Genomic DNA, 25,124 nt, shown 5'->3' with positions numbered 1-25,124 from the left:
ATCTCAATCACAACTTATTGTCTTGACAATATCCTTTAATTTGGGGTTACAGAAAATCACCACAAGACGAGTCCCTAATGCTCTAAGATCAGTGAAGTTTTTAAAGGGAAGGATTTAGAATTCCTGAAATTCATGTCTAATTGGTAAGATTAATGTAAAGAAACAGCATGGCTCCTTCTTGTCACACGTGAGAATTTATAGATTCTTCAAAAATTCTACCTTTGTTCCCAGTGGCTCCAGTGTCACCCCATCCATTGCCTGGCACACAGTGAATGCTGGATCCGGTGGTGAATGAATGTAGAGGACAGGGAGGAAGGGGAGGAACCTGGCCGTCACCTGCACACACAGATCAGGTGACCCGCCCTCAGATCTCTGCTCCTTGAGTACGGCCCCATACAATGGAACGGTTATTAACATTCCTGTAACTGACATTTCTCCCCAACCTGAATCTTTCCCCCAAGTTCTCTGTCATGTATTGTAATTTACGAGAATTTCTTATTTTCAGTATCCTATACCTCTAGTTTTGTGTGCAAATTTACCCTGGAGACATGAAATCTTTATGCTATAGAAAGAGCCATAGCTCCTCAGGGATAACTTCTGGATGGCCACTCAAGTTAATCAAGAGCAAAAAGCTGTAATCATTAGCCCCAAAGAAAGCCAGCTGCCTAGAATAATCAAAGCCCATAAGGGACACCATTCACAGCATCTGCACCATACTTTTCTAAGTAATGTTAACATCAACACATGGAAAGCAAACAGCCTCATCCATCCTGCAATCTCCCTAAAAGTATTCTTCCTCAATAGTTAGATCTATACATCCCCTGGTTCTTGCAGTTCTCTCAAAAGTCCAAAAAATAAATGGTGAAATACGACAGTATGGGGTCCCGAGAGAGATGGCCTGTAGCATTAGCTCTAGCATTGATGCCGAAATAATTCTCGGAGCGCCTCTCCCAGTTTTTCTTCATTCAACAAAACTACGTTGAAACACCACATGTGAAAGCATCTACTACTTTCAAACCCTGGAGGGACAAGCAGGAAATAAATCCTTGCATATAGCGGACAGAACTTGAGGGAAGTACTGTAAATACTCTATAGAATATTTGAAAAGGCAGAGCTACAAAGCCCCCTGTGTTCATGGCAAGCCTTGAGCTGCGACCTCATTCAGCAAAGACTATCCGGTGCTCTATCTAGACACAGAGGGGCACCTGGGTGGCTCAGTGGGTTAAGTGCCCAACTTCAGCTCAGGGCAGGAGCTCACGGCTTGTGAGTTCGAGCCCCGCATCCGGCTCCGTGCTGACAGCACAGAGCCTGCTTTGGATCCTCTATCCCCCTTTCTCTCTGCCTCTCCCCGGCCTGTTTTCTCACTCTCTCAAAATAAATGAAAGCTTTCAAAACAGAAAGCAAACAACTGCTTCAGAGACCAGAACAAAGGAGATAAAGCCCTGGGAAATCTATGACGAATCCAGGTTTCCTGAGTCTCTGGACTGCTTTCAGGGAAAGCCGGCACCTTCTGTCCTCATGGTTGGAGAGGTCGAAGTTATTCCCGAAGTTGTCATCTTCACCTGGCTGTGCCAGTAAGCACCGTCCCTTCCACGTAACTTCCTGTTGACCTCATTACTGAATTGAGAATACTATCGGTGGTCAGAGGGGGAGAGGAATCAGGGACGCTGATTAAGGAAAAGTCCAGAGAAGTTGTCAGCCCAACAGGATACCTGATGAACACCAGCTAGAACAAACAGTGGTGGTGATGGTTGTGTTGGGGCTACTGGACTGGGGCCATCAACACAATATTTTCTTCTTTCTTAGAGGACAAGTCTCCCATGGCCCTGTCTACTTGATATTCCCAGCTTCTGACTCCTGTCAGCGCTCACAACATGCTGTTATCACAGGACCTGTGAGAAGTGGCAGCACCGGAGGGAGGTTCAAGGACACAACTGATGCCTCTGATGGCAATCACACCCGCCAGAGGCAGCAAAACGCTCTCCGCCATGTGAAATCAGTGTCCCCGACCGGACTCTCCTTCACAATAACAGAGAGTAAACAGAAAGTGTTGGCCATGGAGGTCACACGGCAAATCCACAAACAGTGAGACACCTTGTGACAGCTTGCTGTGCACAGCTGGGCTTTGCCAGGTCCCCTCCGTGCTGCTCAGATCCTCCCACGGTAAAATGGTGTGTTGGATGTAATGGTCTTTCAGGCTCCTTTCAGAGGAAGCATCCTGCCATCCCACGTCCTGTGACGCTACTCACTTCAAAAATACAGCCTAGGAATTCGGTTCCTTTCATGCCTTGTTTGCGGATACCTGAGAAGCACAGGTGGGTCAGCCATAGCTGTGTTTTCTCTACTCTCTGACAAGACCCACATTTTCTCACTTGATTAAATCCCCAGTCCCATTAATGCAACTGGAAAAACCTGTACTGGAGGGGAGCATTGGAGGGAGAGATTCGGAATCACCCAGAACACTTTGTCTTAGAGCAATTTGGCTGAAATTACCAAATACCCACTACATTTTTCCCCCTTTCTATTCATTTCCCCTTCCCCATTCCCAAATCCATAAATCCTTGACTTCGAGAATTCGAAAGAAACACAAAAGAATCCATCTTTTGGTGTTTAGAAGCTACAGGTCAGCTCTATGAAAAAAAAAAAAGTAATAGTAAAAATAACAATATTAGCAACAGTAATAAACATTCTGCCTGTGATTGGGGTATTCTCCAACAATGGCCTTTAGACACCAGGAGTCTATGTGCAGACTAACATTTAATTAGCATCGTCTAATTCCTACGTAGTCTTCCTCGTTTTGCTTCAATGCTCAAGTCTGAATCACTCCGAGACTACGATGTTAAGAGGTGTCTGCACTTAGAGCCTTTTTCCGTCTCCCAAGCACAGAGAGGACCCAGGTGGCCAGCAGGCACCAGGTGATGTCACCTGCGGGGGGGGGGGGGGGGTCATCCAATGCCCCAATCATTTGTCCAGTTCAGGTCAAGCGAACATACTTCAGGAGAAAGTTCTATGGCCTTTTCAGGAAAGTGAGGCTTTCTTAGAGATGAGAAAAAATATGAAACAAATTAAAATATCACACAACAGCACCAACCCCACAAAACACTACTTACTACCCGAGAGTCACTGCAGAAGAGACTTCCGGGCCAAATGAAGCCATTAACCCAGCACTTCAGCCTGATTGGAGATGCCTCGCCTATATTTACTTATTTCAGTGGCCACACTGTGACCTAGTAGATACGCTGATTACGTCCATTTCACAGAAGAGGACGCTGAGGCCCAGCCCAATGTCTGGCCCAGCTGGCGGGGGTGGAGCTGGGATGTGAGGGACTGTAGGCTCTGGCACCCACAGGGCCTCACGACCCAGCTTAGTGGAAACTCGGTCAAGATCAGGGAACACCATGGCCATCCTGGAGAGGAAGTTGAGGAACGATGGCCTTGAGGGTCCTGGCACCCCAGTTTCTGGCAGTGCCATTGGAGCCTTCAGGCCCGGAGAGAAAACAGTCGTAGCCTCACCTTGAACCTGGAGCGGCGTTTCCGGTCTCCCAGAAAGGGCTGCAGCAGCCGCTGGGGGACTTGGTGAGGGATGCGCGCGCCTGCCCCCCACCTCCACCCACCTACCTACCCACCTTCACTTGCCTCCCCCCTCCAATCCCCAAGCCACACGCGGGTACTTACCGCCCTGGGGCCCGGCTCCGCGAGCAACCACGAGAAATTAAACAGTTCGCACAGAATGAAATTTGGCCCGTGGAAGGTGCCTGCAGCTGGCGGTTAACACCAGCAGTAAGAGGATCAACTCCTAGTCCGCTGGCTTAAAAGGGGGGGCGGGTGGGGTGAGAAGTGTGCGCGTTCCCTTTTACCCATTCACGTTAGTTAATTTGGATGATAAGGGTTCGTGTTTAATCCCTTTGTGTGCGAGTGAATATGCTGAAATCGACAACCCCTGAGAGGGCACCGGCGGCTGGCAGAGCAACCTGCGCGGGAGGGTGCGGGTCGTGTCCAATCTGGCGTGAAGCAGAAAAGAACCGTCCTGAGGAGACTGAGAGCGAGACGGAGAGGGAGACCCCAGGGGTGCGTGGTGCCGACCGGGCCCCACAGCTCCCAGGCCGCGGCGGGTGGGCCGCTCTCTTCCCCAAGGCCCAGCACCCCGGGCCCGCCTCTGCGCCCTAGGAGCTCCCCAGGTCCCACCGGCGAGCGGGGCTCCTCCTTAGCCACCTCTGCCGAGGACCAACGACACCCCAGGGAGAGCTCGGGCCCTGCCACGGTCCAGCAGAGGGGAGAGAATTTAGGCGAGGTGCGGAGCAGAAAAGGAGGCAAGGATATCTAAGGAGAGGGCTTGGTTGTTCTCAGATGGAACAGATCAGAAAAAGGTGAGAGCTCGGTGGCCCTAGAGCAGGTCGTAAAACAAAAGCCATTTTTATAGTTTCCATCTGCGAGAAAGCTCACACGCCACCCATACCCCGCACGCCTGGAGACCCCAGAGTGCGGGTCCGAGGCAGCAACTGCGAGCGAGCCCGGTGGGTGGGGGAGGAGGCCCCCGGCCGCCGGCCAGGCTGCCCGCAGAGGCGCGGGAGGCGGTGGGAGTTCCCAGCCGCCGCCGCCCCCCTCCTTCCCCTCGGGCCCGTCCAGCAAATTTCCTCCCTCGTTTCTGTTGGTGCCTTCCCTCCCTCCTCCTCCCCCCGATATATTCGCTCTCTAAAACCATAAAAAAGAGATCAACTTCCCTAACTTCACGGAGCCCTTTTCAGTGACAAATATTGATGCCCAAAGTGTCTGCGCTCTCCCGCCCCCAAACGTTAAGAAAAGGCGCCCGCGAAAGGGGGACATAAAAAGTTAACAATGCTGTGAAAATATGTTTGCAGAAAATAGACAATCGTTGGATTAAACGTATTCAAGTATGAAATAATGCCTTTTTGTGTCAAAACTTGGGCGATGGGCGGGTACAAAAGTTCCCTGTGGCAGCTACTTGCTCCCTTTGTGAGCCGTGCGCTTTGGCGTCTCCACTTGGGCGCATTACTCAGAGCCCTCTAAGCGCGATTGTTTCTCCCTTTCTAATGACATTTACCGGATCAAAACATGCTGTTAATTCGATCAGAAGGCTTCACCCTCCCTGACAAAGCCACAATAATTTCTCCTGAAGTTTGTTAAATTGACCAAAATTAGGCAAATGAATAGGGGTCTGTAGGCGCCCCCTCTCGCAGGTGACGTCGCATAATGCTCGCCTGGGCCAGCTGCATTCCCCCTTTTCTTCTCGGCCCACTCTTCTCCGTGTTGCCCCCCAATCCTCCCACCACCCCCCCTCACACACACACACACACACACACACACACACACACACACACACACACACACGCCTGCCTGTCTCTCCTCCCCCCACCCTCTGGCATTATTAAAATTTAGCCCAATGAAACTATTCATACATTTCAATGGACATTTTCGTATAGGATAATAGGCTACAAATTGAGCCTCTTTCCCCCCGCGAAGAGAGAGCCCGAGGGGGGGGAGAAAAGAAAGCAAGCGACGTGGTCAGGGAGTAGGGGGGAGCGTCGCGTGCCAGAGACCAGCGGGAGGGGCGAGGCGAGGCGGGAGCCTCGTGTGCCAGCCGCAGCCCCACACCTGCCGGGATGTCCGGACAAATAAAGCGGTGTAAACAAAAAGGGGGGAGATGGACGTGTCACCAAGTCGTGTGAGAAAAGCCTGGGAACAAACGGGGCGCCTCCGTCTCCAAGAGCTCTCCCTTGAACCCGGCGGAACAGCCTATTAAAGGCTTACTTAATTACTTTAATGACTCTGGACAGGCTTTAAAACGCACTCGGCGCTGGGACTGCGGGCTTGCTGGGATTTGTAAACAGGCAATCGTGTGAGACTCAGCGGTGGGACTAAAGGAGGCGACACTGTTTTTGTGAGGGTCCTCGCCCCCCGGTGCCCGCGGCCGCTGCGCCCCTGCGCTCTGCGCCTGCTGCAGGCGCTCGCTCGCCCGCGGGCCCCAGTTTACCGCCTCCTTTTCCCGCCGGGGCTGTTGCCATGCAAATGTTATTCCCCCGCCGATCACGTGTCCTTTGAAGGGCCACGTGGATTAACAAAGCTGATCTGCCCCCAGCTCGCCCCCCTCGGCTGCTAATTTTTTTTTCTTAACTTCTTTAAAACTGATCTCGAATGCATACATCCCCCCAAACGCAGCTCCCCTAATCCTATGGAATAATTCAACTCGTGAATGCACTTGGAGCCCTAGATGACCGCTTTATAAGGCAGCCCCTCGGAGTTGGGAGGCTGCAGTCTACCTGGGACACTCGAGGAGGCACACGAGGCGGAAAGTGGACGGGTGACTCGCGCCACCGCCTCTCCCGAGGGCGCGTCCTGACCAGGATGTCAGACAAGCTTAAGGAACGCAAAGTGAGTCGGCTGAGCCCAGACAGCCCTTGCGCCCCACTGGTGGGGGCGTCTGACTCCCGGAGCCGCCACCTGGCTGGACCGACGGCAGGGACGTGGCACACGGGACTCTCGTGCGGAGGAAGCTTGAGTGGTTTGGGCGAGGAACGAGGACAGAGAGAGGAGCTTCCTCAACTCGGGAGGCCGGTGGCCACCTCCCCAGGGCCCTGGCGCTCAGCTGGACGGCGTGGCCCAAGCCGGGCCGGCGGGCGGCCGGAAGAGGAGCGCACTGGTGCGGGCGTGAGAGGGCAGAGCTCCTCTGACCCCCGTCCGAGGGGGAGTCCCTGGGCCGCGTTGGGGGCTGGGAAGACCGTTGACGCGCAGCTGCAGCCATGCCTTTGACGACTCCCTGGGCAACACTATCCTAAATGTTCAAACCTCTGTTCGCAGAGAACCCCTGTTTCCCACAAAGTGATAGAAAAGCGGAGGAGGGACCGGATAAACCGCTGCTTGAACGAGCTGGGCAAGACGGTACCCATGGCCCTGGCGAAGCAGGTAACGTCAGAGGCCGAGCTAACAGAGCCAGGCGCTGGGGATCCTCAGCTGCCACGCTCGGCAGGGATGCAGGGAGTCTGGAGACGGAGAGGCCTTTGCTGCGGCCTCTTCTCCCCGGGGATCGAGCGCTGGGCGAGCCCCAGGCGGCCCTCGCGCGGATCCGCCCCAGCGCCTGCTCGCTGCCCGGGACAAAGCCGTGCACCCAGCCTGCCCGGGTTGGCTTGCGCTCGCTGGGTCGCTGCGAGGAGCTCTTCCTCCTTTTGCAGAGTTCCGGTAAGCTGGAGAAGGCGGAGATCCTCGAGATGACCGTTCAGTACCTGAGGGCCCTGCACTCCGCTGATTTTCCCCGGGGAAGAGAAAAAGGTGGGCGCGGGTTGGACAAAGGGGAACCTGGGCGGGGAGCGTTCGCCACACTGGCACTTGGGGCCGGGAGTGGGGGTCAAAGGGTCCTCGTGAGAGGTCTCCACTCTGGATGCGGCCCGAGGGGGTTGGGGGCGGGCCGAGGTTCTACGTAAGCAAGGGGACAGGAGGACAGGTTTCTGGGGATGCTGGTTCCGTCCCCTCCTCTCAGGTGGGGAAGGGTGGGGGTCAGGCTCTTAAAGAAAAAGAGTTATTTTGCTTTCGCTGTTCCGGTCTCCAGACTGGGGGTAAGGGCGGACAGGCCTCAAATGGGATCTCGGGCCAGAAAACGTGACGGGAGGGTGCCTCGGGCTCCCGGTGGGGAAGGGGCTGCTCACGGTTTGTTTTTTCCTTCCTGCGGGTTTGCTCGCCGCTCCAGCAGAACTGCTAGCAGAGTTTGCCAACTACTTCCACTACGGCTACCACGAGTGCATGAAGAACCTGGTGCATTATCTCACCACCGTGGAAAGGATGGAGACCAAGGACACCAAGTACGCGCGCATCCTCGCCTTCCTGCAGTCCAAGGCCCGCTTGGGCGCCGAGCCCGCCTTCCAGCCGCTGGGTTCGCTCCCGGAGCCGGATTTCTCCTATCAGCTGCACCCAGCGGGGGCCGAGCTCACGGGCCACAGCCCCGGGGAGGCCTCCGTTTTCCCGCAGGGCGCCGCCCCCGGGCCCTTTCCCTGGCCGCACGGCGCGGCCCGCAGCCCGGCGCTGCCCTACCTGCCCGGCGCGCCGGTGGCGCTCCCGAGCCCCGCGCAGCAGCACAGCCCCTTCCTGACGCCCGTGCAGGGGCTGGACCGGCACTACCTCAACCTGATCGGCCACGCCCACCCCAACGCCCTCAACCTGCACCCGCCCCAGCACCCCCCGGTGCTCTGACGCCGCCTCGCCCGCCAGGGTTCTCCGCGCGCGCCCGGCGCCACGTAGGAAAAACACCGTACGTTGTACAGATGTAAATAGTGTGCCGACAAAAAAGCTGGGTGGGGGAAGGTCAAGAGCAAATTAGTCTCCTGAAGGATCTCCCCCTGGCAATAAACGTTTTCTGATAAAGACCCAAGAGATGGATTTCTTTGTTACCTTCTGCTCTTCCACAACCACCCTCGGAGGTGCCCGAGGGCGAGCGCCTGAGAGGGCCCAGGTGACGGTCATCAGTACTTGGGGGCGGGAGGCGCTGCGAGGTGCGGGGGGGGGGGGGGAGCCTAAACGGAGCGTCGCTTCGGGGCGGGAATTCGGGGCTCCCTCCCCTCACCCGACTGGAGCGCGTCTTGGGCATTTGCCTCAAGGAAAGGGCGCACGCGAAAAACTGGGGCCCTGGCTCTCAGAAAATGCAAATCAAGGACCCGCCCCAAGCTGGCCCCGGCGGACCGTCGCCAGCTCGGACCCGGGCGCCCTTCCTACCCCGAGACGAGGCCGGGGGTCGCGCGCGCACCACGCGCCGGCGGGACCCGAGAGCCGCGCAGCTCGGGCCCGCGGGACGCGTGACTGGGTTTACAGCCTTCACACGTCTCCGTAAGACACGGAGCGAGGAAGTAACTTCTGAGTTCTGGCTCAGAAACAACGTCCGACGAAGTTTGTTATTTTAGGATGACAACTCCGCGCGCGGGAGGGCTCGGGGAGGCTGGCCTTGCCTTTTGCGCACAGATCGGCTCAGCTTCGGAGACGCTAGGCGGCCGCGTGAGGAGCCGGCGACCTGCGGCTCCGGGGACGCGCTCCCCCGGGGAGTGTTCCCTCTGCGGCCCCGCCCTCCACCGGCGAGGGGTCGAGACGCAGGACTCTCCGTCCAGGCTCTCAGGCCCGGTGAGAAAAGGCTTCCCTGTCCCCGGGGGAGGGAAGGTGGATTTTAACCTTCTGCTCAACCCAGAACGTAGCGGGGCCAGTTTTCAGGGTCCAGGGGAGACTTGGTTAGTGATCTTTAGGAGATTGGGGTTTTCAATGCCAGTTGGATCTGCGCCTTACCCACAACACAGCGATACATTTAAAACAGCAAACAAAAATTTTGTTTTTCTAAGACCCAGACGGCAAACTGAGACTTCTGTTGTTTTATGGAAACAGGTAAAATGAACAAGGGATCCAACTGGCTAAAGTTGTGTTTGTGGGGCTTTACATTTTTCCCCTTCGTTGATTTTTTTTTCTTTTGTTCCCCTATTTCCTTTTTTGTTCCCTAGCTTTGACGCCCTTTACATAAATAATTCGAAAACAGGTTTTCCTGTTTCCAGAGGCCATTTAACTGAACTACAAGGATTTGTCTTCTCCCAGATCAGCTGGAGAACAATAAATTAACTTACTCCGTTTCTACGGGCAGGGTTTCAGGGAGCTCTGACCTAGGCTGTTGACTGAGGTCGTGGAATGAGGTGACCTGGAATTTGTAAACCATCACACTTGATTGTACAGAGACAGTGCAGAAAACAAAGATAAAACCCAGTTCGCTGCGTTGCCCATTAAGTGAACCTTAAACGTGCATGCAAGGGGCAGGGGGATTCTGTAAACCTTAGAAAAGGTCTTGCAGGTAAGGAGTTCTAGCCCTTACACTACATGTCACTACAGTACTTATCTAAAATGTGAGACCCCAACAAATACCTCCTGCCTCATGAACTGATATAGTTAGAACATGAAAGCAAGTGTCAGGCCGGGAAGCCTTCCGGATAACAAATATACATTGCACAGTATGGGATAAAAACAAATTATGCAGAAATGAGAGAATGCGTGGTGCCTATTATCGGAACACATGTCTTACACCCATTTTCATCAGCGCTGGATACAGAATATGAAGAAGGCCTTTCAGGCTTTTTTTCTCTGAGCATTAAGCCAATCTGAATTCCCTTTGGCAGTGAAGCATTAAAGATATAGTGTTACCCTGGAAATATAAATTATTAATATATTCAGCATTTTTGTCACTTCTCAACTGTTAACCAAATTAGACAAAACTTTCTTTTACTAAGTAGATTTTCTCTTTGGGATTAGCTTTGGGAATGCACAGGGCCACCACAGTAAAAACTTTGGTCATTTACATATAATTTTGCAAACTTCCACTGGCCCATGACAGTCTTTGTACCTCAAATGTTGGTATTCTTGATTTTTTTTTCCTTCTCATTTAACTGTGGAGGATAAAACCCTGCTTTGGATTTACAATGACTTTAGGATAAAAGTCTCCCTCCCCATTCTCTTCCTCCCCCTTTCTGTGTGTGTGTGTGTGTGTGTGTGTGTGTGTGTGTGTGTGTGTGTTGTGTCTTTTTCTGAAACCTTCATCCAAAGTTCCAATTCTCCAGGCTTGGCCAAAAGTCAAACTTGGAACAGTCAGACTTTGCAAAAGATTTAAAAAAAAATGTCACTACAAAATGGAATTGATTCAGATCAGATTGTGACTTTAATGTGTCCTGTCCTGCACTTTCTCTGACAACACATTACTCCCAGCCTCCCTGTCCCAAGCCCCCCACCTCCCCCGCCTCTGTCTGAGTCTCTTATGCCCAATCCTTCCACTCTTTCTTTTAAGTAAGTTGTATAGTAATGGTTTCCAAGAGAGGCTCAACCAAACCCAGAAATAACAAAAAACAAAAAACAGTGGGTTTGGCTGGAGGTGACCCATTGTGATACCTCTGAAAAGGGCAACCTCTTGTTTCTTGGGCTTCATCCTTGAGTGGGCAAGAATAAAAATAATCATCCCCATGAAATCAAAGGTTTTCTCCAGAGGCTTGAGGAACAAAGCTGATGGCTGGCGCTTTGGGTCGGTCCCCGTGGCTCCGTAGGGCTAGAACTAGGGGCTCCCAGGCGCTCCAGCCGCCCCTGCCGAAAGGGTGGTAATACAGAGCTCACTTGTGCTTCCAAGCATTATTGAACACAGTCCATGTGTCAGTGGGGGCCCTCCGGTCTGGGCTGCGAGCTACCAGGCAAGGAAGGCTTGGAATTGCGAGGAACCTGGTAACGGGTGTCTGCATACAGTAACGCACCAAGAAAAAGTAGGCGACGGGGGGCATTCAGTAGGTGCTCAGTAAACATTTTTGTGGAATGACGAAACGAACCCCCTGACAGTGCTGAGCCTCTTGGAATTCTCTATCTTGGCTGGACCGCTTGTTTCCGGCCCTCAGGCCCCCGCCCACTCACTCCAGCAGAGGCGAAGTACTCTGCACACAATTCTGAGAGTTGTCAGACACGGCAATGGCTCCCCCTTTGCCTAGAAATTCTACCTGGTGCTCTGGCAGAAAGAGACACCGCTTGGCCTGTTTGGTTAAGGCAGTTAACTCTCTCTGAGGGCCCAGCTAAATGCAGACTCCAAATCCAGGATTTGAATTTGATTTCTGGCCTAGTCTTAGGAGGGTTCTGCTCCTTTGGCATGAGAAAGAGCCAAGATGGGGCTGAGCCAGACTCTGCCCTCTTTTCTGCCACCTCTTTTGGCTTCTGGAGCCAAACTACCTGGATTTTCATTCCAGCTGTGCTGCTCACTAGCTGTGTGCCCTCAGGCAAATTGCTAAGCCTCTCTGTGTCTGTTTCATGATCTATAAAATAGATTAAAAGCGCATAACTTCATGTGGGTTGCTACGACGAGGAAGTGAATTGGTACATTCAAAGCACTCTAGACAGTGTCTGGCCCATAGTGAATGTTCAATAAACACTAGCTATAATAATAATAATGATCTACTACTCCCTCCCTTCTCCCAAAGAGTCAGATCCTCTTCAAAGTAAAAAGCAAAATGTCAAGGCAATCACTAAAAAAGAATCTTAACCCCCACCCCCCCCCACCCCCCCCGCCAAAAATTAAGTCCCAAGGCTTGCTCTGGAACAAGGCAAAATTCCCCATTTAGGGCAAGTGGGGCTAGGGAGCTCTAATTCCAGCCCATGGTCAATTTGGGGGCCGGGAGCCCCTCTCCAGGTTATGGCTGGTAGCAGAGCCCCCCTGATAACCTTGAAATGCCATCTCACACTCCTCCACATACAGAAGGCTGACCCGATGTTCTTCTGCAACCGCTCTTGTACCCACCTTCCCACGTGCTCCTTCCAATTACACATCGACGCCCGTTAACATACAACTCTTGGCCCTTGCAAATTCTTTCTGGAATGTGGGGGAAACAAATAAACAAATTCAGTATTCTTTAAGCACACTTTCCTTTTTTTTTTTTCCTCAGCATTTCCTCCCTTTTTCCCATGCAAGCCTTTCACCTGTCCTCTCCATCACCCATCTGTTCCGCTTCTGGCCCCAGACTCACCCCCTGATGTGGATAAAGGCTCTAGAGTGACCCTGTCTCAAGTTCTCACTCCCTTTCTCGCTTGCCCTTCAGTCCTGATTCTCCCCACTTTTCGGATTGCTTGGCTTCTGCTATCTGCTTCTCCATGTGTCAGTGGCCTGGCGTACGAATGGGCCTGTGTGGGGCCCCCAGCGAGGAGGGGTATCGCAGGAGTGATCCCTTCAACACTGCTGGTGCTCCCTTCCTGCTCTGCAGCTATACCGATGGTAGTGCTCAGGAGGCGGGCCCAGCCCTGCTCCTGAAGCCCTTTCCCTCCTGCCAACCTTTCCACAGGAAGCAAGCAAGCGTCCCTACTAAGCTGGCTGGCAGATTCTCACTCTTCCTGCACTTTTTCTGGATAAGTTTACTTTTAAGGTCAAGGGTTGCAAGCCCCCTATCCACCTTCTCTACCCACAGAAGGCACATCCTCTAATCGGTAGCAAAATAGACGTTTTTATCTCCATCTGACACCTGTATCTACATCTCAAATGATTCTGAGCACAGCGTGGAGAAAAAAAAATGACTAGTTTATCAGATACTCCAAAACCCCAGAACCTGGGGGCCTGTGTGTGTGCACCCAGGAAGGCAGTACACAAAGATGCCTGCGTGCGTCAAGCGGTGCAGGCCCTGGGGTGCCTGCACGTATGCACAGGATATCTGCTTGGGTACACAAGTGTGCACATGGGGGGGCAAACTGGGGCCAGAGGAAAGAGCCACCGCTGAAGAGAAGGGCTAGGTTAGAATTTGAGGGAGCCAGCTCTTTCTGGTTGGCTTGGAAGATAAGGAGCAACCGTTATGAAGGTGTGTCCCGTATAGTCTTTGACAAACCCTGTGTATAGTGGGGACAGCTAGAGCAAAGCAGAAGAGAGGCAGTAGGCGGCATTATGCCCAACAGGAAAGTCACCGAAGCCATAGGAGATGGGGTGGGAAACAGCGCAGGAACTCTGGGCTGAGCTAGAGAGGAAAGGACCGCATGAGAACTGGGAACCTGAGCACTTTTTAATTTTCTCTATTCCCAAATGGCCTCCATTATTATGTGTAGTTTAAAAGCAAGAGTCCATAAAAAATATTAGTTAAAACTTTATAAATATGATAAAACATTTATTTTTTTATTTTTAATTTTTTTAATGTTTACTTATTTTTGAGAGAGAGAGAGAGAGAGAGAGAGCGAGCAGGGAAAGGCACAGAGAGAGGGAGACAGAGAAGCTAAAGCAGGCTCCAGACTCCAGGGTGTCAGCACAGAGCCTGACATGAGGCTCGAACCCACAAACCGTGAGATCATGACCTGAGCCGAAGTCGGACACTAAACCTACTGAGCCACCAAGGCGCCCAATAAAACCTTTTAAATACAATATTTCTAAGGGACCTTTTGCAATGTTTCACAAAACAAAAGTCAGCCCCTTCTATCACTGTTTCCTTATAGATCCATCAGTAGAGATGTTCCACAATAAAATAGTGGAGTTTCTACTCAATAACACCAGGGCTTCATTTTTCACATAAACGTGATCTCTAGCTTATATTTATGTCAGAATATAAAACTATGACCTAGCCCCGTTGCTCTTTCCAAATACGATGTCAGGTGTACTTCGTGAAGAAAGAAAAATTGCTAGAGGGAAAAACTGCTAGTGGGTAGCCATGGGGAGAAGAGCTATGACTGCAACCCATCCAGCCTCAGCAAAACTTGGGGGGGAATCTGGGGGAGCCTACTCTGGGCACTTAGAAGAGCTGTTCTGGAAAAGGTCAAATTGGAGGGAGGCTCATTTGCAAACGCATATTCCGGCCGGAAGCCACAAGCAATACATCTGTGAAAGCATGAAGGGTCGCTGATCTCATAAAGGCTTCCTCCTCTGACATCCAGGAAAGAGGCAGACACGAACACAATTGAACCTCATCCGAATTACATTACGGCTCAGCCAAAAGGGCAAGAGCAACATGGGTTTTGTCAAATCAGAACTGAATCATACCTGTTCTGCCCCTGGGCCCTGGCTGATGACGGCCCAGACCTACGTGCTGAAGGGAGGCCGCATATCATTGCTGGATCGTTCATCTTGGAGGGACAAAATGGAGCGAAACATCTCTTAGAATGCAACTGAAAGTTGAAAGACAAATTTTAATAATTTGAAAGCCACTGAAAGTAGGATTGTGTTATCTGCTTTCTTGGTATGAAAATTACATTGATTTGTCAGTGAGACCACATTTTCGAATCTCTTCAATTACGAATTAGACAGATGGCAGGAAAGCTGAATATGCTTTGGAGGGTGATGGATGCTTGGAAACGGTGATTCCCAACAAGCGTGGAAGGACCTCCTGTGAGGACAGTCCTGTGAGTAATAACAAAGTGATGTGGAGAAAGAGAATATAGGACGAATTTTTGTTGTACCTGATGGGGGTCTCTGGACACAAGGTGTGTGCTGTGGTTTGCAAACTTCTTCCAGGAAAGATCCGTAGTCTGTTTTCTCATCTAACATCTGGTCATACTTTGACGGGACACGGTGAACCTCATCTTCATTAAGGAGGAAGCTGGAGAGCGTCGGTACTGATCCGAGTTCTGGGAGGGAAAGGGAGACACTACTACCAACATCCAGCTTCCAGCTTCTGCAAAAGCCCTCTGGAGGGTCTTCCAGTCACCCTGCAGCTACAGGAGAGAAGGCCACTGGACGAATCAACTCTTTCACCCTAGAATATATAAATATATCAAGACTTAAATGTTTTCTCCCTTCCCTTCTCCCTGTCTTCCTCTACCCACGCCGTCCTGCCCCGATCACCAACTTTTTCTCTTACAGGGTAGGATCCAGTTATCCTGAAGGTCTCTTCTGCGTTCCTTCATCTAGGCAGAGGCATCCTAGGCAACAGAAGGGCAAGTGCTTCGGTTTTACTTTCAGCTCTCCCGGCCTCCAGGTAGACTCACAGTCTGTCTCCCGCTGAGTCACCGCTATGCCTCGGCCAGCCTCTCTCCCTTCTCAGCTCCACATCCACACCGTCATCACATCGGCTTGGTTTTACCTGCTACGTCTTGAATCCGTTCCTTGCTATCTCCACTGCCACAGCCAGAGACCAGCCTGCCAATGTCCCCCTTCAGTTCTTCCCACCAATTCTCCCAGCTTCCGTGTTTGCTTCCTCTAATTCACTGTCAACATGGCAGCCAGAGTGATTTCTTTCTAAAACGCAAATCCAAAAGGCCCGTGTTTAGAATTGTTCAGTGCCTTCCCAGTGCTCTTAGGATAAAGTCCAAGCCCCTGTCAGGTCCTCCTACCGTGGGCCCTGCATACGTCCCAGGCCTCATTGCCTGACACTGTCCCACACTCAACATCAGGCACACGGACTTCTTTCATTGCTCAGGACTACAGAGCTCTCTTTCACGCCGGGTGGGCTATGGCAAACGCCACATTTCAGAGGCAAAGAAAAGTCTCGGGTACCTTTTCCCCTAGGCGACCGGGCAGCGCTCTCAGACCTGCCTACTCTTCTCTGACGAAATATTGATCTGGATTCTCGTCAGGTGTGGGAAGGCATGATTGCAGCAACATTGCGCCCACTCATACAGTCCTCTCTCTGACATGGCTTCAGAAGCTCTAGGTATGAAACACTGAAAAAATTACATGAAAATTATGTTATGGTCTATATGTTTTCCCTGGACTTTTAAAATCAACCAATTAGCATCATTGTTTGAGGCATTCAATATTTTCAGTAAGGCACGGTGATTAAGAACTTGGGCTCTGAAGCTAAAATGCTTGTGTTTTTTTTTTTTCTTTTTCTTTTCTTTTATTTAAGAGAGAGAGAGAGAGCGAGAGCACGAGAGGGGGAGAGGGGCAAAGAGAGGGAGAAAAAGAATCTTAAGCAACCACCATGCTGAGCACAGAGCCTGATGCTGGGCTCGCTCAATCCCGTGACCCTGAGATCATGACCTGAGCTGAAATCAAGAGTCAGACACTCAAATGACTGAGCCACCCAGGCGCCCCCTGGCTCCGCCATTTTCTAGCTGTATAACCTTGAACAAATTATTTAACAGCTCTGTGCTTCAGTTCCCTAGTTAAATGGAACGACGGTACCTACCCCACAGAGGAAATGGGGGAATTGTTAATAGAGCGGTGCCTGGACAATGGTCTGTATCCAGTAATTTAGCTATTATGGCTGAAATATGCATGAGATTGTTATACAGACTAAAACAATTTCCTTTGAAATTGATAACCTATTAAAAATATTGAATTTCTAAAAAATGTTTATTTTTGAGGGGTGGGGAGGGGCAGAGATAGAGGAGAGAGAGAGAAACCTAAGCATGCTGCACGTTGTCAGTGTGGAGCCCAAAGTGGGGCTCAATCCCACAAAATCATGACCTGAGCTGAAATCAAGAGTCGGACGCTTAACCGACTGCGTGTGTGTGTGATATTGAATTTTCGAGAAAACAAAAACAAGAACTTCATCGTGTCAACTCATTGTCTCTTTTCTCTTGAGCCAGTCTTAGTGTTTTCCTCTCTGCATCAGAGAAGACATCTAGAATGGAAGAAAGGAAGAGGTTTTTATTTTAGGACTTGCTAGGTATCAGACACAGAAGGTTCTAAATGGAGTTCAGAGCAGCTAAGGGACAGAGTAGGGCGAGGGGATTTGTCTTAAAGCTGCAAACACGCCCACTGGGGAGGCCTTAGCTGAGCTGAGGAAAATTAAGAGATGGCCCAATCCCCCAAAGGCACTCCTTGCGGTCCCTGCAAGGTTCCCTGCCTGGAACAGTGCTGGGGGCTCTACTTCATCTCCACGGTAACCTCAGTGGAAGGTCACATCACCCTCAAGTTTCAGATGAAGGCTAACTCAGAGAGTCTGTCCTAAGTCACACAAAGTCTCTTTTGTGGCCGAGCTGGGATTTGAACCATCATATGTTTGCTCCCCAGCCCAGAGCTCTTTCTTCCATGCAACAGCTGCCACAATCAGGAACATTTTCACACTTTCTTAGAACAGTCTGGTTTGGATCTAAGTTCAAGAATACTCTTCTTGTGTCCAGTTGTGGTTTTCTGGGGCCTCAAAACCAGGCAGTTGGATGTCCTAAAGTCTCTAAAATCCAGGTTGAAAAAAATAACCTCCCGTTAAAAGACGAATTACAGAGGCGCCTGAGTGGCTCAGTCACTTAAACATCTAGCTCTTGATTTCCGTTCAAGTCATGATCTCACAGTTCGTGAGTTCGAGCCCTACCTGGGGCTCTGCACTGACACTGCAGAGCCTGCTTGGGGTTCTCTCTCCTTCTCTCTCTGTCCCTACCCCCCTCTCAAAATAAACAAATAAACTTAAAAAAACCTAATTACAAAAGCAACATATGCTCATTGCAGAAGGCTATAAACACATCCAAAAGTATAAAAGAGGACACAGAAACACCTATAATCCCACCATCCAGTTATAAGCACTAACATTTTTTATACATTTCCTTAAAAACTTACTATGCACACACTAATTTTAAAATAAGTGTTAAATAGCCAGTATGCTTCTATGATATAAAACATTAAAAGTACAAAAGGGTAAACAGTGAAAAGTCAGTCTCCTTCCGACCTCTGCCCCCAGCCATCCAGTGCTTCTCCTGGGAAGCAGTCACTGTTACCAGTTATTTATGTATCCTTTAAAAGATAGTCCGTGCATACACACAAATTAAGTCATTTTACATTTCTCTTTATCTTTAAAAATTTTTTTTTAAGTTTATTCATTTACTTAAGTAATCGACACACCCAATGTAGGGCTCGAACTCACGACCCCGAGATCGAGAGTCACATGCTCCTCTGAATCAGCCAGGCACCCCCAATTCTTTTTATTTAAAAAAAATGGTACATTCTTGGGGTGCCTGGGTGGCTCAGTTGGTTAAGCGTCCAACTTGGGCTCAGGTCGTGGTCTCATGGTTCATGAGTTCAAGCCCCGCGTCGGGCTCTGTGCTGACAGCTCAGAGCCTGGAGCCGGCTTCGGATTCTGTGTCTCCCTCTCTCTCTGCCCCTCCCCTGCTCGTGCTTAGTGTCTCTCTCTCTCTCTCTCTCTCTCTCTCTCTCTCTCAAAAATAAAATGAGATCATCCCATAAATACTGCACCTGAGACAGGAATCAGAAACCGCATCCTGTGGGCTGCCCCTATAATGGGATGTGTGATGCTGTCTCTGGACAACATCCTTCTGGTAAATCACGTCTTTCTAAGTAGTAAGGGCCACTGGGTCTAAACAGCTTGCCTGTTCTACCCGTTACCATTCTGGCTTCCAAACTGCTTGGAGCTCCCTGAACTTGCCAAGCCCTCTCCTGCCTTTGCAAACGCCCTTGCCCCTTTCTTCTAGAAAGTGGTTCCACCACCACCCCCAACCTCCCGAGCTCCCCTCTTTCCCTGCTGAACTGCAGCCTCCCCTTTGAGATGGCTTCCCCTGCTCTTCTGGACGGCTTCCCCTGAAGCCCCGCCTCCCTACCTCCCCCTCTCATTAGGCCCTTCTGTGTGTTACTCACTCCACCTGCCAAAGCCCCAGTCAGTCGTTCATTTCACAATACCTGTTAGGTGCCTACGCCAGGGATTGAGGAAATGGGGAGTAAGGCAAGCGATGGCCCGATAGCCATCATTAAGCCTATATAGCCTAATAGAAGAAATCAGGCAAACAACTAGTAAAGTGTGATAAATGCTAAAAAGGAACATGTGGGGTGCTGGTGGGGGCAGTGTCCCCAGCAGAGGCTCCCAACTGGTCCAAATGGGACAGAGAAAGGGGCATTTCAGCTGATGCCTGAAGGAAGAATAGGAAGTGAGTTGGGGAAGTAAAGGAAGAGGGTTTCAGGTAGAAAAGACATCTTGTATGAAGGCTCAGAAGCATGAAAGAGGAACTTTTAAGGAATTCATGGTTGCCCAGATGACTAGTGAATTGCTTTAAGATTTGACCAGATATGCCTTTTAAAAAGATCACTCTATAGCCTGGTAGTTGCCAGAGCAGGGGGGAGGGGAAGGGCAATGGGTGAAGGGGAGTGGAAGGCACAGGCTTCCAGTTCTGGAACACAGATGGGACGAGAGCTACAGCACAGGCAATACAGTTGGCCAAACTGTAGTAGCCTTGTATGGTGACAGATGGGAGGTATGCCGTGGCGAGCACAGCCTAACATAAAGAGTTGATGAATCACTATGTCGTATACCTGAAACTAATGTAACATCGTGTCAACTATACTTCAATAAAAATAATTTTTTAACTAAAAAGATCACTCCGATTTCTGTGTAGACTGAGTCTTCAGCGCAAGAATGGAGATGGGGGGACCCGTGTTCGTAGCATCTACACGAGATTTCTCTCTACAGAGTTGAAACCCAGTATCAATTTACTCAAGTTTTAGGATTCTGCATTATTTTTGACAGCTGATTGTTTCTGAGCCTTTTTATTTATTTTGAGAGAGACAGAGACAGCATGAGTAGGGGAGGGACAGAGGGAGGGAGAGAGAGAGAATCCCAAGCAGGCTCTGCACTGCCAGCACAGAGCCCAATGTGGGGTTTGAACCCACAAACCCATGAGATCATGACCTGAGCCGAAACCAAGAGCCACCCAGGCCCCCCTGTTTCTGAGCCTTTTAAAAGGGCACTAGATTAGGGACACACGGGTGGCTCAGTAGGTTTAGTGTCCAACTCTTAATTTCAGCTCAGGTCATAATCTCACAGTTCATGAGTTTGAACCCCACGTTGGGCTCTGTGCTGACAGTGTAGTCTCCTTGGGATTCTTTCTCTCTCTCTCTGCCCTCCCCCCTACTCTATCTCTCTCAAAAATAAACAAACATCAAAAGAAGATAAAAAGGGCACTAGAATGAATGAATGAATGAATGAATGAAAGAAAGAAAGAAAGGGCAATAGATTATATTCCTCTCTTTAGCACCGGAATGTAGCAGAGGTTATAGCACAGCCTAGGGGCTCAAGAAAGGTCTTTAAACGACCAATGGAAGCCCATAGCTTACGCCCTAAGATTAGGCTCATTTCTTGTTAAGCAGAATAGAGCAAGAATGCAACACCACACGGAGTCTCCTACTGTTCCTATTAAAACATACTATCAAATTAAAAACAACATCATCTTTATTAAACTAACCCCAATTTCCAAACTGGCACAACACGTGACAAGCATTAGCTACAGCAGTGGAAGCAACCCAAAGGTCTAACCGTAAGCGGCCACTGAAACAGATCCCTGTGCAGGCAATGCCGGGCACGAATGACAGTGGTTCGGGGAGTGTGAATTCCCTGCGCACAAGAATAAAGCCGGAGGGAAACGCGGCCGAATTGACTGCCGTGCCGGTGACGGCATTGCCAATGTTAGGGAAGAGACTAACGATAACAAAATGCTTCATAAGAACTAAACACCTTTTAAAATCTTTCATTGTAAAATTAAAGACGCAGGAAACCACAGGAAACAACTATTGGTTTGATGTATTTTAAGGCGGACACTCTCAACTACCCCGCAGGTCAAGAAACAGAACCCGGCCATCTCCATGTCGCCTCAGCCGGGTCCCCAGCCCTTGATCCCCAACCACGTAGCCACTGTCCTGACTTCCACAGCAACCACTTGCTTGGATATTTAAAAATAGCTTTATCACCCAAACGCGCATCCCTGGACAGTAATATAGTTTCGTTTTTGTCTTGCTCGTCTAAACAAGATTTGATATATCTTCTAAATCTTCTTTAATCTGTAGACTCTCCCCTCCATCCGGGTTCATTTCCTTACAATTTATCTGTTGGGAGGCCCACGCCATTTGGCCCTGGAGGGTCTTGCAGAGGCTGGATTTTGCTGGTGGTCAACTCGTGCCCCGCTCAACACGTTCCTCTTGCGTTTCCTAGCCTGCAGCTGGATCCAGAGGCTAGATCAGACTCAGGTTGGATTCCTTTGACAAAACGAAGCACTCCGTTTTTATTAAACCGGAATGAACTATTAGTAAATCCTGCATTTCACCTTGGGCTCCCTCAGACTTGTTCCCAGCTCTGCCTGTCTGCTCTGCTCTAGGCTGTCCGTCTGTCCGTCGGGAAGATGCTCACCGTGTCCGTGCACATCCCCCTTTTGGCCCTAAGAGTTCGCTGCCCTGATCAGCATCTCTGACACAGAGGGAAGCCACTAGTCTCTCAATGCTTTGGGCGGAGGCTGGCCTGGCCTGCTGACTGTATTCACTGACAAGACACCCACGAAGCTTCACGGAATGGACACATTCTCTCCTCCTCCACTCCAACATACTTGTCTTTTCCACACTTGTTTCCCAAATATGTCTTTCAATCATACTGAAGGGGGGAAAATGACTTTAAAGTTTTATTTTATTTTTTTAACGTTTATTTATTTTTGAAAGAGAGCGAGACAGAGCTTGAGCACGGGAGGGGCAGAGAGGGAGTCCCAGAATCCGAAGCAGGCTCCAGGCTCTGAGCTCTCAGCACAGAGCCCGATGTGAGCCACCCAGGCGCCCCTGACTTTAAAGTTTTAAACTATTCCAGGTGGCTCAGTCCGTTGAGTGTCCAACTTTGGCTCGGGTCATGATCTCACAGTTGGTGGGTTCGAGCCCGTTGAGTGTCCGACTTCGGCTCAGGTCATGATCTCACAGTTCATGGGTTCGAGCCCTGCGTCGGGCTCTGTGCTGACAGCTCGGAGCCTGGAGCCTGCTTCGGATTCTGTGTCTCCCTCTCTCTCTGCTCCTCCCCTGCTCATGCTCTGCCTCTCTCTCAAAAACTAATAGATGTTAAAAAAAAAAATTTAAGTTTGAAACTGTTCCAGGGACCTCACTGAAAATTCTGAAACATACCTTTACTTTTTATCTTCCGAATGCACTTTTGTCCCAGAGGCATTCAAAACAACAGGATAGTTACCCGATCACTGTCATCAGCATATCCTACAAGCCAGCTGGTCAGAAATGAAGTCTGATCACGGTAGTGGATGGCTTACGACCGTCGTGCTAATAACCAAAGTCTACGGAGCACTGTTTTTTGAAGAATTAAAACTACCTCAGCAGTGGATTTCTCCAGAGGTAGAATAAACAGATCCTATTTTTCAGATCAGATTGAGTCACATGCCATCCCGGCCTCACATGCCAATGACACAGCATTTAACTCGGGAGTCGGCCTCGGCACTTTCCTCTCTCGCCTCTACACACAGTCCTTCGCCCAAGGCTTACATTTTTCCACTTGTCCACACGGCCCGCGACACTCTGCAGTCCAAGCCACTATTTCTCATCAACAACACTGCGTGGCCTAACTGGACATCCAGGCTACACTTTTAGCTCCTCCAAACCCATTCTCCACACAGCAGTCTGAGCGGCCGGTTTACGTGGAGTTCAGATCGTATTTTCCTTTCCTTCCCCACCAGTGACTTCAATCACCTCTCGCTGCTGCAGTGAACTCCAAACTCCCCACCGCAGCCCGGAGGTGGGTTCCAGACTCCTGTCCACCCCTCCCACCTCCTCATCCCTGTTCTCCCCACGGGTCTCCCTGTGCTGCCCGCCTGCCGGGTCTTCCCTCGGTTCCTCTAAGTGGCCGTCCTCCTCGGCCTGGGGCCCTCGCACACGCTCTCCCTCACTCTCACGCTTTCCCTGTCAGGTGCCACTCACTTATCCACTAAAAAACCCACGAGGGGAAACCTGTTGCTTTTCTCTCTTTCAAACTACTCATCATAATTATTTTAAAATGTGGTCAACACATATGCAACCTAAAATTAACCAGTTTCACCGTTTTCAAGTGTATGGTTCCATAGCATTTAGTACATTCACACCGTTGGGCAACTGTCCCCAACCAGCCATCTGCAGAACCTTTTCGTCTTCGCTTCCTGAAACTCCGTCCCCTCTAATAACTCCCCATTCCTCCCTCCTCCTGCTCCCCGGCACCCGCCCTTCTACTCTCTGTGTGAATGTGACTCCTATAGGCGTCTCATGTAAGTGGAACCAGTCGACGTTTGTCCTTTGGTGGACAAACCTCTGGCTTATTGCACTTAACCAATAATGTCTCAAGGTTCATCTGCATTCTAGCATGTGTCAGAATGCCCTTCTTCTTTAAGGCTGAATAATATTCCATTATATGTATAGATCACATTTTGTTTATCCATCCACCTGTTGATGGACACCTGGGTGGCCCCCACCTTTTGGCTACTGTAAATAATGCTGCTACGAACATGGGGGTACAAACATCTGTCCAAGCCTTCTTTCAGTTCTCCTGGGTATATGCCCAGAAGGGGAACGGCTAGGTCATATGGTAATTCTCTTCTTAATTTTATAAGGAACCACATAACTGTTTTCCGCAACGACCGCACCACGTTATATGCCCACAAGCGACACACAGAGTTTCCAATTTCTCCCCATCCTCACCCACACTTGTTATTCTCTGGTTTGACAGCAGCCGTCCTAAAGGGTGTGAGCTGGTATCGCGTTGTGCACTTCTCAAATGATGAAAGTTGAGCATCTTTTCATATGTTTATTGTCCACTTGCGTATCTTTGGAGCAAGGTCTATTCAGGTTCTTTGCCTATTTTTTTAATTGGGTTGGCTTTTTGTTGTTGAGTTGTGGGAGTTATTTATATATTCTGGATATTAACCTTTCATCAGATATGTGATTTGCAAATATTTTCTCCCATTCTTTGGGCTGTTGTCTCACTCTGTTACAGACAGTGTCCTTTCAGGCACAAAAGTTTTAAATTTTGATAAAGTCCAAATTATCTATTTTTCCTTTTGTTGCCTTGCTTTGGGTGTCGTATCCAACAAATCACTCATGAGTTTTTTTTTTTTTAATTGTTTTAATTTGAGAGAGAGAGAGAGAGAGCACGTGAGCAGGGGAGGAGTGGGGGGGGTGGGGGGGTGGAGAAGGAGAGAATCCCAAGCAGGCTCTGCACCGTCAGCACAGAGCCTGATGTGGGGGTTCGAGCTCATGAACTGCGAGCTCATGACCTGAGCTGAAATCAAGAGTCGGACGCTTAACAGACTGAGCCACCCGGGCGCCTCTCACAAGTTTCAATTATGTTTTTATCTGAATTTTTATTCTATGAATGCCTCCTGCTATAGACTATATATTACACAAAGGCAGAAACCTATTTCACTCACCATCCTATGGAACACTGGCAGGTGTTCCGATATATATATTTGTAGTCTGAGGAACACATATTTTCTGATGTTTTATAACTTGTGATATACACTATGGTACCCTATTAACTTATTTACATGAAAAATATTAATAAATGTGATTTCTGTGTTATTTAATTATCTTTTGTTTGAAAAGGCACACTAAATTAAGGTGCATACATTTAAAGAAAACCTTAAGTTTCAAGAAATGTTGGGGAAAAAATTAAACGCAGCAGAAACTATTGTCAATGGCTTATTTGAAAACCATTTCCCCCCCAAACCTTTACAGATCAAAAATGAAATGACTAAAAACACATCTCTCAGGTTTAATCTGTCCATTGCAAATGTGATGTGACTTCACTATATATTTCTTCATCGGCAGTTTTTCAAAAGTGGTACAGACCTGCTTCCTAGCTTAAGAGAGAGCCTGGAAAAAATGCTAAAAGAGCCTTCCATTTCTTTCTGACTTCGTGAACTTTTAGGAGAAAGTTAAAAAGCATTTTTCTGCCACGTAAATCAAGCAAAACCAGAAGGGGTTCTCTTCAATTGTTTCA

The 25,124-nt window shown here is 49.7% G+C and overlaps 1 protein-coding gene and 1 long non-coding RNA gene across 2 annotated transcripts in view; one reads left to right on the top strand and one right to left on the bottom strand.

The window, feature by feature from the left end:
• The first annotated feature begins 6,363 nt into the window (after nucleotides 1-6,363).
• On the top strand, nucleotides 6,364-8,370 carry HELT (helt bHLH transcription factor). Its single transcript, XM_078445140.2, has 4 exons — nucleotides 6,364-6,658; nucleotides 6,767-6,920; nucleotides 7,052-7,284; nucleotides 7,700-8,370. The coding sequence occupies exons 1-4, from the start codon at nucleotides 6,364-6,366 to the stop codon at nucleotides 8,197-8,199; spliced, it is 1,182 nt and encodes a 393-aa protein (XP_078301266.2). The 3' UTR covers nucleotides 8,200-8,370.
• Nucleotides 8,371-14,719: 6,349 nt separating this feature from the next.
• Nucleotides 14,720-25,124, bottom strand: part of LOC132691543 (uncharacterized) — a 44,647-nt gene continuing 34,242 nt past the window's right edge. The window contains exon 3 of the long non-coding RNA XR_009615855.2: nucleotides 14,720-15,212. This is a non-coding gene — a long non-coding RNA (uncharacterized LOC132691543). The remainder of the gene's footprint in view (nucleotides 15,213-25,124) is intronic.

The sequence above is a fragment of the Panthera onca genome, chromosome B1 (genome assembly GCF_046562875.1).
Source record: "Panthera onca isolate mPanOnc1 chromosome B1, mPanOnc1 haplotype 2, whole genome shotgun sequence".
NCBI lineage: Eukaryota > Metazoa > Chordata > Mammalia > Carnivora > Felidae > Panthera > Panthera onca.
Note: the sequence above shows the minus strand (reverse complement) of the source record. Positions and strands in the feature narration are given on the sequence as shown.